Source organism: Alexandromys fortis, unplaced genomic scaffold (genome assembly GCF_014885135.2).
Source record: "Alexandromys fortis isolate MF-2015 unplaced genomic scaffold, M_Fortis_MF-2015_v1.1 scaffold_160, whole genome shotgun sequence".
NCBI lineage: Eukaryota > Metazoa > Chordata > Mammalia > Rodentia > Cricetidae > Alexandromys > Alexandromys fortis.
In genome coordinates, this window is record NW_026068035.1 from 1,608,230 (window position 1) to 1,625,534 (window position 17,305).

Genomic DNA, 17,305 nt, shown 5'->3' on the forward strand with positions numbered 1-17,305 from the left:
GCGCAGGAGCAAAATCCTTCTCCTACCACAGTGTGCAGAAAGAGCTAGTCACAGGAGCAGGAGCACCCTCCAGGGCCGGATGTCAGAACCCTAGAAGCCCTTGGTGGGTGCTGGGTAGACCAGGCCCTGGCTTCCTCATGTGCAGCATGGTGGTCCTGAAGCACAGTTGGAAAGGAACACAAAGGGTGGCGGTTCTTCAGTGATGTCGCGCCTTGGGACATACCCCAATCTAGACCTGGCTTTGTGGTGAGTGCAGCAAAAGCCAAGAGGCCACCTCAGTTGCCATAGTAGCAACATCCTGGGCTGGGGCAAGGGGCTTCCTAGACCAGACCAGGGCTGCATTTGAGTTCTTCAAATACGCAGGACACAGGGTTGCATTTTAGCCATTTCTGAGGAGACCGTTCAGTAGCAACTATGCATCCGCCGTCACTCAGCCCATGCAACCCTTTCTTCTTTAGCAGAATCTGTCCGAGGTAATCCCTGGCCTTTCTCTCTCTGACCTCCAGGACCACGGCTCTACTTTCAGACTCCACAAAGATACAGATATTTTCTCCCAGTCTGTGGCTTGCTATGCACACTGCTATCAGCGTTCACACAAACAGCATCAAGCTTTGATGGGGTCTAATTTGCCTATTTTCTTGATGAACCAGTTTTAATGTCAGGTCTAGGAAACCCTTTTCTACCCCGGTTAAGAAGATTGTTTCCTATATTTTTGTTTAAGATTTTAGAATTTTCTGGCATCCGTAGAGATTTATGATTCAGTTTCAGGTGACTTTCACAGAAGATGAGGGTTGAGTTGAGGTACCTTTTGCTGTTGGTGGTGTTTGGCAGGTGCGTGTCCAATTGTCCCAAGACTGCTTGTTGAAAAGATCTCCATTCTTCCATTGAGTTGTCCCTCAATCTTTGTCAAAATACAATTCATTATACGTCCCTCCCCCCACGGGACCCACTCTATATTCTGTGTAGCAATATTCCAGACTTTCCAAGTGTCTGCCCAAAAGCACTGGTGATGGGCAAGGTCAGCAACGATCTGGTGAGCTGGCATCTTTGGGAGAAAGAACTTTGGTCTCTTAGTTCATTATGGGCTCTACATGCAATTACTCTCTGGCAGGGAACTGCTTTGCTGTGTTCACAAAGGCTAAGTGAGGAGCCCATACTGAACGTTTTATTGTTGTTCCCCAAGACTGCAGTCTCTGTCTGTGCCCAGCCTGTCTCCGGCAGCACATCTTCCTTGTGGGTTCCCAACAGGCATTGTAGCAAAGTCACCACCAGTAAGAAGGGCCACAGGGCCAAGGCCAGTGTTGGCCGGCCAATGACTCCGGGAATCTGAGTTGGTTGGGGTCTTGCCACCTGGCCCACCTGAACACCATGGTTGTGTTTGGAGTTGAACATTTGAAACAAGTGAGGGCCAGCAAAGCTAGTCTTGTTTTTAAAACTAAAAAATTCCATTGTATGAACAGCGGTGCTGTGCGTACTTACAAGTAGGCGATGGATAATTGGAGCCCTGCTGTGAGACAGGCCGACTTTGTGCTGCAAATGCTTTTAAATGGCGTCTTACTGCACCCTGTCTTCTCTTAGTCTGTTTTTTTTCTTTTTTCTTGGTATTATATCAAGAACCTCATTTTGCGTCAATTCAGCTTTGCACCATGCTAACAAGGGAACAGGACAACAAACCTTTTGAGTCAAAATGACGACGAATTGTTCTGCAGCTGTGGAAGGGACCCCCAGCCAACCAGGTCATTGATCTTTGAGCTGGGTGCTTCCCCCATTAGAAGGTGAAAAATGACAATTCCCCTCAGCTGGAAATGGTGCCCATAACCAGCAGGGGGCGCTCAGATACACTCTCTCTGCAGAGGGCAGGAAACGGGTTTTTCAGGTTTTTCCAGCTTCCTGCAGGAACCCTAAACTTGGACGTCTATCAGGGGGTCAGTGGCCATCAGATTGGCTGGCTGCTTGTTTCCCTGAAGAGAGACTGCTCCCTGAAAACAGCATGAGAACACCCTCACTCTCGGATCACTACAGGTCACGAGTGACTCTCGGTCACGGCAGCCATTAAATAAGGAAGCGGGGCCTAGGCCTGAGACATGCCCCCCACCCCAACCCCTTGCCTGGATGCACGACCTGCAGCACCCAGGATCTGGGGTTGCACTGTCTCCCTTCTCCTGCGGCCACACAGATTCGTGTGAACACCGAAGATCAATCACATTTACACAGGGCATGGCTATGTCTCTCACGGACCTGAACCCAAACCATCACCCACACCGCTGCTCTGCTTGGCTTCGTTTGAACCGTGAAACCGAGATGCAAAGGGGTCCAAGGACCTTCCTGCTGAGGCCCCTCGGGAGCCCAGGCCCTGCAGCAAACCTGGCGGAGCGGGCCTAGAGATGCAGGAGGAGCTGCTGTCCGCAGCAGGCACAGGAGGCTGCTGGCTTGTAGTCCAGCCAAAGGGTGAGATGCGGGAAAAGAAGAGAGTTTAACATCACGGTTTACCTAGTTGTCTCAAAGTTTGCAGATTTATATTAAGTTCTGAAGCTGTGGGCCAGAAAGAAATTGTTTATATCTGAGGGGGGAGAAACCTGAGTATTGTAGATGGATGGAGTCCCTTGGGTCCCGGAAATCAGTTCCTAATTAAGTTGGATTTGCAAATATGATCTCAGTTAAGGTTAATGGCAGGAGCATTTCCCATCATTATCATAGGAATGGTTTCATTTCCATGTGATTAAAATGTAGGACCCTGTTAGTTTCTGTCGGAGGAAAAACTAGTCCTCAACACCAGCAGTTAGGGACATTCTATTCTGCCCTCGGGAGACAGAATAAACCAAGTCACCTTCTGATACATGGTCTTTTCTTTCCTTTAATTTAGTTTTAAGCCATGGTCCCACACCCGCACGGGCTGGGCAAACACTCTGCTACCTGACCTCACAGAAGGCTGCAAGCAGCCGCGTGGTGGCGTCAGGACACCGCAGTCCACCGAGCTCTTGTTAGTGCTTCCCAGAGTGAGGGAGGAACTCAATTAGCATTTAACTGTCTTTAATTGAACTCGGAGGCCAGGGTCTGGGAGGCTGCTCTGTGAGGCCTGGGGGGAGCTTGTGGCTTTGAGAAAACGTTTTCGCCCCTGTGTAGGTGAATGTCAGCATCCGTGTTTCTTCCCATGAGCACTCCCACACTGACACCCACAGAGCCTTTCTCCGGCAGGACTCGCCTCTGCTGCCTCTCCATGCCCTGGAAATCTTGGGAACAGCTCTCCTCCTTAACACTGTCTCCAGAGAAGAAGGCCTGGGCTAGCTTCCTTCTTTCACGTCTGATGGTCACAGTTGCTTTATACTTGGGAGTCAGTGGCAGGGCTCAACAGCCAACTTATCTGTGATCCATTTAGATGTCAGGGGCATAGATGAAATGAGGGACATGGGCAGCCAACATGTTTGACAAAAGTCTCAGGTGGTGATAGAGAAATGCTGCCTACAGCGGGAGGCCATCTTTCTCCTTTCTGACTCCCCATACGCTGACTGCCCCAAGGCATCTCAGTACGTGTGTGTGTGTGTGTGTGTGTGTGTGTGTGTGTGTCCTTCTCATGGATGGCTGACCCCAGTTCTAGCCTCGTTTACATTCACAGAAGAAGCCAGAATGCCGTTTGTGGTCAAATTGCTTCTAATGTATTTCTGGAGAGAGTGTTCTCTCTTATTTCCCCCTAGCAAAATTCATGCATTTTAAATTCTGGGGTCTGGGGGGTGATGAGTGAGTGATTTTCCCTTTTTTTGGGTCTTTGCCTGGCTCCAGAACATGTGTGTTCCACGTCACTGACGCTGTGACTAATGAAACAGAGCCCTTTTCTTCACAGAAAGCAGGCGGCATCCTCGTGGCTTTTCTCACTTTCTGGACAGGTATGGATAGACTTCCTGTGTAGGTGGAAACTTTAGGATGTCTCCTGCCTTCACTGTCCTGCATTTCCCCTCAACTCACTGCGAGGCGGGGATGCTATCTGCTGTGGGGACAACTGAAGACCACCAGTGTCCATCCTTGTGTCCCTGGTGGAGGGATGATGCTTGCCACACATTCCACGGTCTGGTTCCTCAGACCTTCAGCCAATCCTGAAGTGAAAGCTTCTTTGATAGGGCTGCAAAGTGGGGGAGGGGCAACCGCTGCAATGTTGGGGGCACTTGTTCCCTTGTGTTGCTCCAGGACATGGAGAACAAAGATATTGTGGCCTTCTCTGGCAACTTTGCCCCTTTCTTTGGCAGTGCAAGGATTAGCGGCAGAATCTTTTGGACTTCTTACCTCCTGGGATGTGCACTTGAGATTCGGACTTGACCAGAAAGACGGACAGAAAGCCCAGGTGGTCCCACACACTTCTGGGATTAATTGGGTGCTCTCTAGGCCAGGGATTTCCAGGCTTCAGCGGGGCCCAGTTCTGATGCCTGCTTCAGGACTTCTCCTGGCTAGTGGCTCCCCAGAAAAGGAGCAACGGCGGCAGGCCAAGGGCTCTGTGGGAGTTGCAGGCTGCTAGCAGACCTGACTGCTCTGCCTCTCCTCGAGTAGGTCAGCAGCTTGGTGGCACCTTGTCCCAGCGTCCTTTAGTTCCTGAGGCTTCCATCCTGCTTCCTTCTAAATACGGTGGGAAGTGGAATGAGCTTTTATACTCCCATTTCTTCACTGCTTCCAGGTACCCACTGTCCTTGAGATCCCATTATATCCGAAGCATACCATTAAATACAAATACCAAACAGAAGTCACACTAGCAGTATAAGCCAAACACTGATGATATGGAGCTGTTTTCTTTGGGGACAAGGCCATGCTATGTAGCCCTGGCTGGGCTTTAACATGTGACGGCCTTCCCCTCCCCTAGTGCTGGGATTATAGGATGTGCCTGGTTTGCAGCTTTGGAACTTTGTATCCGTTTGCACAATGTGTGGGTCTGGAGAGGTTTCTTTGGAAAGATAGTGAAACAAAGACAGACTTTCCAAAGAACCAAGACTTTGAGCTCAAACCAGGCACCGGGGTTGCACAAACATTCCTGTGCTAGATGGCTGGACTTCAGGCAGAGAGTCAGCCTCCTGTCCTGGCCAACAGTTGCGCCAAAGACAGATTGAGGACCCATTCCCATGTGCAGCCACAAAACCCATCCATATCTACCCAGAGCCATGAGTGGGGCAATGAAGAGGAAGTTAGATTCATCAGACAGCAAGGCGGGCTCCCAGTGCGTGGGGAATCCCTCTGTGTGGGGATCTGCAGGCTACATTTCCTGGGGTGGAGGACGATCTAAGGAGCCTGGTGCCTGCTGAGGCTCTGCCTCCACTTCAGGAGGATCGAGACCCCTCACCTGATGTGAACCTTTCCTGAAGAGAGAAGACCAGTGGGCTGGGAGTCTTCAGACAATATCTGTAGTGTGTTCCAATTAAATCACACTCTCAAATTAACAGCCGAGGAAACCACACTCAAGAGCAGAAGCACAGTGCCTGAAGGCTGTAGCAGCTCAGGGTGGATGGAGTCCCTGGAGCCTGCAGGTCTAGCATGCCCTCTGAGGTGACCTTGAGTCCTCTAGAACAGGTTGGAACGGAGTACACAGAAGGGAGACTGCCCATGCATTACCAGGAAGTCTGCTCTGAGCACACAGATCTTTCTCACTTGTTCAGCACCAAGTCCTCTCTAGACAGATAACGGGCCTCTCTCTGGTCACAGCCGCTTCCCAAGTGAGCAAGCCTAGCTCTGAGAAGACTGTAACCCAGGGACATTCCTCTGCAGACTGGATGGTAGAACGAGACCTAACCCTCAGGTCTTTGATTCTTGCTTTATGACCAAAGATGGCAGAATCCCAGAGCTGGTGGGTCGGATGCAGTGCGGGCCTTTTGGGAAACCTGGGCCGTGCATGGTGATGGCTGGATGGTGCCCTGCCAGGCTGGCAAGGAGAGGCTAGAAAGCCTTCCAAATGAAGCCAAGACAAAGCACTTGGTGGTGTGGACAGTGGAGGTGGCCCTTTCTGTCCACCGTTCCCCCGGGGTTCTTGCCAAGCCCCACACACTGGCAATGAGAGGCGTCCTTCATGGATAGGGTCTCCTTAGCTCCTGCCTCGTTTTGTTCATTGTGTTCTCCGTTAGTAGAACATACTATTGCCTGCTCCCAGGCCATGCCAGGCCATGCCAACCATCCACAAGGCAGGAACGGAGGAAGGGAGAGGAAGGCTGCCCAGATGGGGTATGCGAGACCTGTCTATGCATTTCTGGGGAGCTGTTTGTCCCTTTGAGGTCCACATCCTTCCCCACTCTGGAATTTTTTGCTTTTCTTAAACGCTCTCCTATTTATCTCTTTCCGCTCCTTCCCACTTGTCCCTCAAGCTCCAAAGAACAAGCATGGCCCCAAGAAAATGCCTGAGTCTCTTGGAACTGAAGAATGCCTAGCAGGGAGTCTGGCGCTTGAGGAGGCCAAAGCGGTGCTGGGACCAACTGGGTGTGACCTCCTTCACAGAACGTGGGTTTTCGTTACAGGGCCTGCAGGTGTGTTAGGAGAGCGAAGGGTGGAGGTAGGAGAGGAACTCATAATATAGTGGCATATGTGTGTACCTGTCTCTCCACCGACACAAACAGAGGTGCCTTCTTAGCAGAGTATGTGGGATGTGTCCTGGCTACAAAGCTAGGAAGAAGCGTTCACAGCTACTAGCAATGCTCACCCGTGTCCTCCGAGCTTTCGACTTGCAAGAGAGAAGAGTTAGCAGCTCCCGCTGCCTTAAGTTGCTGCCCAGCCTGCAGCCTCCACCCAGCGCCTTTATCTCCTCAGCAAGCTTGTTTCAAGTCACAGAATCCTGAATGACAAGAGTCAAGAGTCTCTCTGAAACCTTGAGTGGGGCCAGGCCTGGCTGGGCTTTCCCTGTGGCTGAGGCTAATCCATACCTGTGACTCATCACCACCTCTCTTAACATAACGAAGGCAACCTCAGTGCTGGAGGATGACATCACCCACCATCACCACGTGAGAGAGTAGACAATCCTTAGGAAAGTCCCGTGGGCTTGCAACCGAGAGGGAAAATCCCGGGCTGTTACACAGACACTGGCCTCTGTGCTTACCTGCCGTGGGGACAGACCCAGAACCTTGACTGTGCTTTCCCTGGTGTATCAGGGAGGCCGGGGTAACTTCCGCGCACGGGTCCTGGAACAGTTCCCTGTTGCCTGGTAGAATACCTCAGGGTCTTGCCTCTAGATTTACCTTACGTCTGTCTTCCCTCACAGTAGACATGGAAATATGATATATAGCACCTAATAACTCGCGTCTGCCTTACTTTGGCTCTAATGTGTGTTCAAGCCAGTCTTAAAACTCTGTTTGAATGAAAATGGGAACACACAGATAACAGGTGCAAAGAACCTCACACTGGGAACCTGTAGCATGTTTTAGCATCATGCGGCCATAACACACGTCCACAAGAGACTGGACTCTGACCATGCAAGGATGTCATTCACAGCTGGCCTGCGGTTTGACCAGCCTTTAAAATATATACACAGAAAGTTTAAAATATATACAGCTGGGATGGAGAGAGCAGGAGGGGCTGGCTTCTCCCTGCTGAGTAATTGTTCAAGGAGAAAAAGCCAATATTCTCTTGATAGTTCCCAGCTGGGGAAACCCTGGGGTTCTGGTTAGAATCTCCACTCCACTCAGGGTCTGCTTCCTAGAGCGGCATCTCAAATCTAGGGGAGGACAGGTAGACAGTGTCAGCATTGTTCACGATGAACAAGGTATCCTACGGCTGGGTTCAGTCATCCAGCCCTGGGTACCAGGTGCCTCTCTCACCTTTGGATGAGGCGCCTGGCATTGTTACAGGATTCACACCTGACACACTGGCTGCAGGCTAAGTTCTGAAACGGCAGGGCCAGGCACTTGCCGGGCAGGTGCTGTCTGTTGCCTGAGACCTTTGCCCGTGTGGGCAAGTCAACTGGATGCTGGCCCCAGCAGAACCATAAAGATGAACTCTGGGGGACAGTGGGCCCTCATAAACAGTTGAGACAGCTCTCAAAGCTAGGCAGAGCTGAAGCCGAGCAGGACTCGGCCACACCAGCGTGGTCGTCCACAGTGAGCCCCCTCTCTGGCTTACGTTTAATACGTGGCAGAATTGTATGGTCACCGACCCCTTGGCATCCTCCCTCCTGATAGGTGCTTGATGGAGTAGAGAGAGAGAGATAATGCTCTAGAGGTTAGGTCTCTGAGACGTTGTTTCCAAACCGTTCACCTTCTGTCTTTGACAAAGGCAGGTGACAAGGTCCAGATGGTGTGTGCGTCCATGTGAAACAGTCACTGATAGACACACAATGTGTGTGGTGATGCTGAGCTTGCATGAGGAGCAGTCCCAACCGTGGCTGACTGAAGGATCCCCCTCTTGTTGCTACCTTCCCCAGCTGTGTCCACAGTATGTGAGTGTCCATACCGGGAAATGAGGGCGGATCTTAGTCACGCTCTCTGTGACATACTCAGAGGGACAGATATCAGGGGACTGGACTTAAGAAGGACACTCACTGTTTGAGTTTAACTCAGCTGATATTTGGGGAGTGCTTGATATCTGATAGAAACTTGCTTTCCAAGTAGTTAGGGAACACAGGCAGGCAATGACCTGGTCCAGGCTAGTCCTTCTAGGCCAGTGCTCTTGGTGACTCTTCAGCCTGTGTGGCATTACAGAAGGCCACATCACAGGTCCACAGCTTGTTCCCATGGCCTTCTCCATTATGACCTGATAGCTGTACCATGTCCTGGTTGGTTCTTTGAGATTTTTGCACCAGAGACTCAAAGACAGACTCTCTACCTCCTACATGGTTTTGTTGTTGTTATTGTTTTGAAATTTTTTCTTGCTGTATCCCTTCAGGGTCTCACAGATGCCCCAAAGGCCTCTTGGACCCCAGGAACACAGTAAGATCCTGAAGGAGCTGCTTCTCCTAACCCCTGTGACTCTTTTAAGGAGTGACCCTTGGCTGGAGAGACGGTGACCGCAGCTTACCTTGTACATGTTGCACAGCACAGGACGGCTGTGGGCCAGAGGGCTCCGGCTCTGCTTTAGCCAGGGTACCTGCCGAGGAGGACAGAGTGGGCTGGGTGAGTCCAGTGTGGGCACTGCCTGCAGAGCCCCGCGGTCCTCCGACAATCTCTAGCACCTGTGCAGCTGACCTCCAGCAGGCAAAGGAACGTTTGCTTGTCTGGTATGGTGAAAGGTTTTGGAAGCCTACCATGGAATTGCAAGGGAACGGCCTCATTTCACACTGAGTTTTAGTTACAGGCCTTTATTCTCTAGGGGCAAATGCAGTTGTTTGTGCTGGATTTCCAAGTAGGACTCAGACGTGAATGGCATTCTCTAACTTTTTCAAGGCTTCCCCAGAGTTCCAGATGACTTCAGGACCTGCAGCGTTCGGGGTCACACTTGTGACCACGTGGAGTGACACTCTGCCTACCTTCTTTGTTGGTGAAACTCAGGGACGCAGGGACACCACTCTTTCCCTGGCACAAGTCATGTTACTCTCTACTCTACTGCTATAAGTTTTGTGGCATGGGATTTATTCCTGATTCAGAGTATCCTAATTTAGAGTGTTAGTTATGAGAGAGTATGTTGACCTCAAGGAAGCCCAAGCGAGCTTCAAAGAACGGAATCAGAGGGCCCAAGTAAATGGCCCGCCAGAGGCATCTCTGTCCTTTTACTGTACATGGTAAAATAACCAGGAGGGAGAGGATGAAAGAGTGATGATGGGAAGTGAGAGAAATGGAGGAGGGGAGAGGAAGGGAAGGGGAGAATGGGGGAGGGCTGCTTAGAGTTAAGAGAGAACATCCACCCAGTAGGTTCCAGACTCTTGCTCTGGGCAGGTGAATGGTCTTGTCAGTGATGGGCAGGAGTGGAGCGTTGTGCCGGAAGGTGACTGTAGTGTCTGACTCGCTAGTTCCGCTAGGACCACTGAAAATCAACACACCAGGGTTCCAAGAGGAGCATCTGCAGTGGGCTGTGCTCAGTGGCATGTCTCATGAGCAAGAGTCCTCACCCATATCAGAGGGGCCACTTCTATGCTAGCAAGAGTTTTGGTGATTTAAATCCTCTCCATCAGGAGCTGAAGAATGAGACACTCCAGTATGAACGCTGGAGTGTCTTCACTCCTGGGGGAAGCTTGTGTGGGCTTCTGTTCGAGAAAACTTGACTGTCCCTAGAGTGACCTCTCGGGTAACTGAGCAAACCCAGGCCACACACATGGATAAAAGGAGATAGAGAAGCCCATTAGGGTCTTCTTTGTAGAACGGGACAGCTTTCCCAATGAAAGTCACTGTGAGCTCCCTGCACCCCCGAAGGTCTGACATCTGTACACAAAGTGGGCAGATGGCTCTAGGCAAACCATGGCTCTGAGAAAGTGCGACCTGCTGATGCTTACAGAAGTGTAATCTGTACCCTGACATCACTTCTTCTGAACAGGGTTAGACAAAGGATAACAAGCCCTTTCCTTGCTGTGCAGACTCACAAGGGTTTGAGCTTCGAGTCAGGGTAGGTGCAGGCTGACAAGAAAACGTCTTCAATTGACTAACTGGGAAGCAAGTACTTCTGAGCCTAAGGTGTCCCTGCAGCTTGGAAGGGGTGGGGTGTGTATGTGTGTGTGTGCACACGTGCGCACGCATGAAGAACACCCCATAGAAACAATCACATGTAGGGGCTTCCCCAGGACATTTCATTTTCTCTGAGCTGCTGCTCCTGTTCCTAAACAAACAACTTCAAGATAGAATACGAAGCCATGGTTTGATGGGATCGTCCAACAACTCTTAGATACTGAGCCAGTATCTTGGCATCACCATGACTTTCACCATCAGCTCAAAGAGGGATTATTTTCTGTACAATGATCTAGTTCTTCAGATGCCAGGCTGCACTCCCCACCAACAGTCAGAACTGCTCACCACCGTCTGGCTAATCCTTTTTTTTTTTTAACTGAAAGAAATACCAACGATTGGGAAATCATCCCTTAAAGTGGACGTGGGTAGAAGGAGGTGAGGAGGTGAGGATCAGGGTCCCTGGGGAGGAAGTCACACAGGTCACCTTCTAAATTGCTTATTGTCTTTGCTTTTATCTCTCATCTATCCGGGCGTCAGGTTTATCCAGCATTACTCTCTAGAAGAGCCTGGCCCTACCTCTGGGTTCAACTGCAGGAGTCCTGTGGCTTTGAAGCTCCCTGGGGAGCCCAGCAGGGCCGTCCTGGTGTGTTCACTCAGTGTGATGGCTAACACTGATTGCCAACCTCACAGGAGCTAGACTCACCGGGAGACAGGCCGCAGGGTTCAGGAGAGATTATCTTGATTGATAAGAAGACCCGCCCTCAGGTACTATGCCCTGGGCTGGGATTCTGGACTGAATAAAAAGAACTCCAGTGGAGCAGCAGCCTCCATCTCCCTGACTCCTGTCTGGGGATCCAGTGTCACCAGCTGCCTCCATCCAGCTCCTGCCGCTATGGTGAGCCAAATGTGAGCTGGAACAAGCCTGCCCTTCCACATGTTGCTTTGTGGGGGATTTTACAGCAAAGAGGAAAGTTAGATCCTCAGTAACGGTGGGCTTTCCTGGGTTGGCCCCTTTGTGCCCTCACATCCCTTCCATCCTCAGGACACCCCGTTAAGCACTGCAGGCAGTGACAGTGACTATAGGAAGGGAAAGAGTTAGCTACCACACCGCTGCGGCTAGAGTACTGGGGACCTTGCCATTGTCGGAGGTGACAGAGTTTGAGTGCCCAGACTTACCTGTGGGCGTTTCTCAAGGCTGTGGAGATGCCAGTCACACAAAGCCATTATCAAGATACAAATACAACTTAAAAAGTCCATATGCAATTAGTACACCATCCTTTGATCTGTTAAGATGTTTAATGAGAGCATACAGAGGCAGAGATGTACATTACGCGGAAGTTTACAGCAAAATCAAATCGCAGTACAACCACCTAAGGGTGTCACCATTAAATACAAACGCGATTTACAAACATCCCACTTTTACAGAGGGCGCAATGCCTGACAAACTCCAGGATAACTGCCACCCACTTAAGAAGCAGTGGATGGCTGTGACAGTCACGGCAGCAGAGAGGCAGACACTAGGGACCAGTAACCGACCAAGGTGTGGCTACTCATTAAAACAATTTATACAAGAAATCTCAAAAGTATGACCTTGGACACAGATGCTTTCACAGGCAGACTTTCTCTAAAACGCCTCTGAAAAACTACTGCCAAGTGGGTGGGAGGCAGGGAGGGGCTTGGTGGTCCCTAGTGGCTTATGAGGAAGTTTTGCTTCTGCCTGGACCCCCGAGTGTTCTATTCGCAGGTAGCAATGACAAACACTCTCTCTCTGACAGTGGCTCTACTGGAATTCTGGGAGGATCACGTGGATACTCCCACCGTGTCCTTCATGTGACCACGCATGGCACCTTTCCACACTGTAGCAAGTGTGTCTGCAACCTTCGTGTAACCTTCGGACGCCAGAGTTAACAGTGAAGACTAAAGTTACTGGAGAACGGAGGTACGTTTAATACAGCATTAGAATGCGGTAGAAAGAGTCAGGGAACAGACACCGGCCAATTCGCAAGATGGATTACACCCAGCAGTACTTAGTCCTGGCCTGTCAAAACGAGGGGCAGAGCAGCCACCTGCAGACTAAACGACAAAAAGGCCTACACTGGCAGGTTAGAAATGGAAATTGCATATTAAATAAATAGATAATAAGAAAAATATAGGTGGAACCACTAGTAAGGTGGCTTAGCTTAGACCATCCTCCCCCGGCTGGAAGAATGGAAGATGAGCTGCTACCTTCGTGTGTGTGTGTGTGTGTGTGTGTGTGTGTGTGTGTATTTGGATGCGGTCTTGTATGATCAGCTTAGGTCCTCTGTGAGATGCTTTCTTTGGATGGGAAGGGATCTTTCTATGATTTGCGTTCCGAGACAGCGGCTGGCGGGCCTGACTGCCCTAAAACTGGGGGCTGGTAGGCTTGGCAGTAGGTGAGAGGAAAAGGGGTTGGAGCAGGTGCCTTTGTTCTCTTCCTCAAAGCCACCTACCCCCTCACACCCTCTTTAGGCCCGGGCATCCTACTGGCTGGGAGACCTGTTCCTCAGAGGCCAGAGCACAGCCTCCCTTTCTTCCCAGGACAAAAGAGAATGCTCTCCATCAATGGACTTTTCACCATGGGTCTCAGAAGAATATGCCTTCTCAGGGCATTCTTCATGAGCTTTCTTTGAATGTCAGCCCGGCAAACACACAAAGGCTGGGTGTTGTCCCCGCATTCTGTGTGCCGGGGGTGGTGGCTCTGCATGGTACAGAGGCACTGCGTGCCTGGGGAGGGAGGATGCAGGGGGCCACAGGACCAGAAGCTCTTTTGCAGGGTAAAGGAGGGTGTTCAGAGTCTCCCAGATTCCTTCTGGAGAACTGGCTCTATACGGGCAGGCTATAGTTGTATCTGCAAGTGATGGGTGGTGGGCCCTGTGGTCCTACCCTGGGCACCCTGCGCGTGAATTAGACCCCTGTCTCAGAATGACAGTGGTAGCTAGCTAGTCTTTGGGCTTTTTTCTTTGCAGCTTCCTCAGGGACCTTTGTAGCCTAGGAAAACGAGCCTCCCATCTACAAGCATCAAAATACAAATAGAAACAAGTACTCCAGAAGCTGGCCCCCGCTGCTAGGGTGATTGTGATTCATAGCTCGGTGTAGAGTGAGCTAAATTTCCATCTCTGACATTACAGAGCCAAGCATCACATTGAAATAGGCTTGGACACAGTGACCAGGCCCTTGCTGTGTGTGCCTGGGCAGCAGGTTTTCAGCAGAGGAAGGTGCCTCTGGCTCCATCTGGGACAAGCTTCAGGAGGGTACAGGGGAAGGCCAACACAGACAAACTCTATGGAAATGCCATAACCCTATTTTTGTATGTGAGTTAAAAAAAAAAACAAACTAACAAATAATGAGAAAATAAGGATCACATATACAAACACCAAGGGACCTTTTATGTACAAAGGTTGTTCATTTAAAAACTTTTTCATATTCGGAATGCACAGCAATGGCGCAGAGAATTGACACCTTAAGTTTAAAAAATCCCAATTATTTAAATTTATATATATGTGTAAAATATATATATATATCTCCAGTGAAAATCTTTTCTCTCCCCCAGGATCCTTGATGATCTAAGAGAAACTCTCTGTGAATATTAGGACTGCTCTGAGCCTTTACTGTCTCCTGTGAAACATTTGACGGGCCTGTGGTTTTAAAACTGTACACATCTGTACATTCTGGGAGGGCCATGGTGCTATCCACGGACGTGCTATGGTGCTGCAGCTTGAACCACAACCACAAAGCTGGTTCTAGACTCTGTGCCCTCCCTCCAGCTGGTTCACTTTTCCTGCACAGCATAAAAACATGTTCTTGTCTCCTCAGCTGCACAGACCAGGTTAAGGGTTCTAGGCTGGTGAGGCTGTGTGTGTGTGTGTGTGTGTGTGTCTGTGTGTGGGGGTCTTGGTTTCACAAAGAGGCCTCAGGGGACAGACATCTGGACCCTCCAGAACCGACATGCCTTGAGAAGAACACTTGAAAAGCCACACGAATGTAAGTTAGAAACAAGCCCCAGGATTGATGTATCGGGCTGAGAGCCCTGCCAATGACCGAGAGAATGTCTAGTACAGACTGCAAGGAGCCACATGCACCTGGACTCTGTCGGCAGGTCAGATACACCGAGGGTTAATGACAAGCAAATTGTGGTGACATCCTAACAAGGACCATCCTAACAAGGCTGTTGAGATGCCGAGGGGCTCTGGTGGCCACGGAGAGCTCAGCTCCAGCAGTTCAGTCACTCTCGCTCTCAAACGCGTGGCTGTGACCACAGTATTTCAGGAAACCTGCACTGCCAACAACAGCCCCAGAGCCATGGAGAGGCCTCTGTCCCACACTTTAGTCCAGAACCGCTTGAGTTCTGCAAGGCTCTTATTCACAACTCACAGGCTGCTCAAAAACCAGGGCTTGTTTTGAACGTTCCCACCCACACTCCTCCCCAGAGTTGCCCAGCCGACAGAGTTAGAGAAAATGCCGCACACTTGTAGGGCAATAGCCACCTGCCACTAGCTGCTAGACAAACCCGAGCCACAGGCTAAGGCATCCCTCCCCAGGTGTTGCGCTTGGAAACTGGACTATTTGTACCTTTTGTCTTCTGATACAGTTTTTGTTTTCATCCACAGAACATTTGCTTTTGAAACATCAGGAAGCACAGTTTATATTTAAATTAATGGAATCACAAAATAATAAAGCTTTGACTCATGAACATTCATTAATTCCTCCACCCGCCCCCAACGAACTACTTAAGGCCAAGGGGAAAGTTGCCCAGAGGTGGAGGGGTTTGCTCTGCAGACCTCCGTCTCCTCAATGGGCCATTGCTTCACAGTGGCGAAAGTTAGCGGCCTGAACCAGCAGCGAATGAGCACAAATCAGGACTGAAACCAGAAGCACTGTTGCAGAGGCAGAATCAGCGGAAGCCCCAAGGCGAGGGCACACACACCTAAGACAGGTACTCTCACTGTCACATCCAGGATGCCCCAAAATTCAGATGCAGAAGACCCTTGCATTCCTGAGTGACACCCCAATCCCTGCCCCTTGTGACAAAGGGAACAGAACAAGTAGAAATGGGCTAAGTGGTGACCAAGGCCACTCCCCTGGGCCATCGGCATTGTCCGGCTAGGACCAGTATCTCAGACACAGGGACATGTGCCCAGTTCATTTGCCCACCTCTCCTTCCTTTCTGCCGTTAACCCCACGGCTCCTCTACTCCTCGGAGCTCACCTTGCCGGAGCCCCGCTTGGGCGCACCCCTGTCACCACTAAAGAAGCGCCCGATGGAGTCAAGGATGCCCGTGTCTCTGTGCCTTGGGAGGAAGCCATGCCTGGCATGGTCCATGGTACTTGCTGTGGCCAGGTACTTGGATCGCTGTGAGGGTCTCTTCTGTGATGCCATCACATCCAGGCCTTCGGAAACTGCTGTGGAGTCTTCTTGGATGGTCTGGAGCTCGTCGGACTCGGAGGGCCTGTCTTTGAAGGTGTTGTCCTCCCTTCCTGGGGCATCTCGGGAAAAGAGGCGGATCAAGTGGGGGCGGCTCCCTGGGTCAGCTGGGTGGGCACCCTGCCAGTTATTCTTTGGGTCGGCTGTGTGCTTGGAGTCTGTCACCGCCGTGTCCTCGGCCGAGGCCCCATTGTTTTGGACCGCATCTGCCTCCCCTGCAACAACAATGCGATGTGAATGTGGGCCTGTGCACGGCCTCCCAAGGGACAAAGCCGCTTTCTTCCTGGGGTCTTGAGCTAGCTGTCTCCTATAAAACCCGAGATAAGTGATGGCCCCAGGAGCCCCCACAGCACTTTGGATGGTTTCAACTGGAGGGAGCTAGCCTGGATTGAGCTTGCTTGGTATAGGAGACTCAGGGGTCATTTTTACGACCTCATCTAAAGAACCCTTCCCCCCCCCAGGGTGGGGATGGCCTGAGTACCTATAGCAATCATGCCAAAACGTCTCCTGAGCTACTCCCTGCACCAGATAGCTCTGTGGTGTCGGTATCGTCTATCTACTGTCTAAGTTAGGGCCACTGATGTACGAGCCCCAAATGTTGAAACTGTTGTTTGACAAAAGGTGCTTTGAGTGTTCTCAGTAGAGACTAGACTCCTCACATCTTCCTGCAGCTCATACCTAGGGAAGCAGGTCACTGGGGCCTTCCTCTCTCCCAGATTCCACAGGAGGCCTCTGGCCCCGGGAGCTGCTTGCCCAGGCACTACGTCTATTCTTCTCTCAAGTTACAGAGTTGGGTTTAAGTGACTATCACTTAGCTTCCTCTCCTAGATCTCACACTTACCTGTAGAAATTTGGCTTAGCCACACCTTCCTAACACCCATCTATCCACTCCCTACCCATCCTTTATCGAACCTCCCCCCCCCCCCCCCCCCCCTTCCCCCCCCCCCCCCCCCCCCCCCGTTTACCCATCAGCCAGCCCCCTTATCCAGAGTTCGGGATGTGCAGACCCTCCTCACAACAGTGGTGGTGCCTAGGCCAGGCTGAGGGGCCAGGCAGCGCCAAGGATTTGCCAGGTTTATACTCCAGGGAGGCAGAGGGAAGAAAGAGGCCCAGAGGGCTGAAACAAGGCAGCCATGGGTGGGGACACTGTTTTGCTGAAGGTGTTTTCTGGTGACTGCGTGAGGGTATCATAAGCACCACGTTTCCATGACTCATCAGAGCCACCCACAGGACCTGGACACTGCCGCTGGCAGCCCTGGTACAGCACAGAGAAGTTGGAGCCCTGCTCATCAAGAAGTACGTGTGACCCCAGGGGATCA

At 51.0% G+C, this 17,305-nt stretch overlaps 1 protein-coding gene across 7 annotated transcripts in view; it reads right to left on the reverse strand.

Moving 5' to 3' along the window:
• Mbp (myelin basic protein) overlaps positions 1–17,305 on the reverse strand; it is a 103,237-nt gene that overhangs the window by 15,782 nt on the left and 70,150 nt on the right. For 5 of the 7 annotated variants that reach the window (XM_050164987.1, XM_050164983.1, XM_050164986.1 and 2 more), the window contains 2 exons: positions 15,771–16,201; positions 8,968–9,036 (listed from right to left, as the gene is read on the reverse strand). In XM_050164987.1, coding sequence (XP_050020944.1) covers positions 8,968–9,036; positions 15,771–16,201 — 500 coding nt within the window. The remainder of the gene's footprint in view (positions 1–8,967; positions 9,037–15,770; positions 16,202–17,305) is intronic. The other 2 variants (XM_050164984.1, XM_050164985.1) reach the window with 1 other exon arrangement.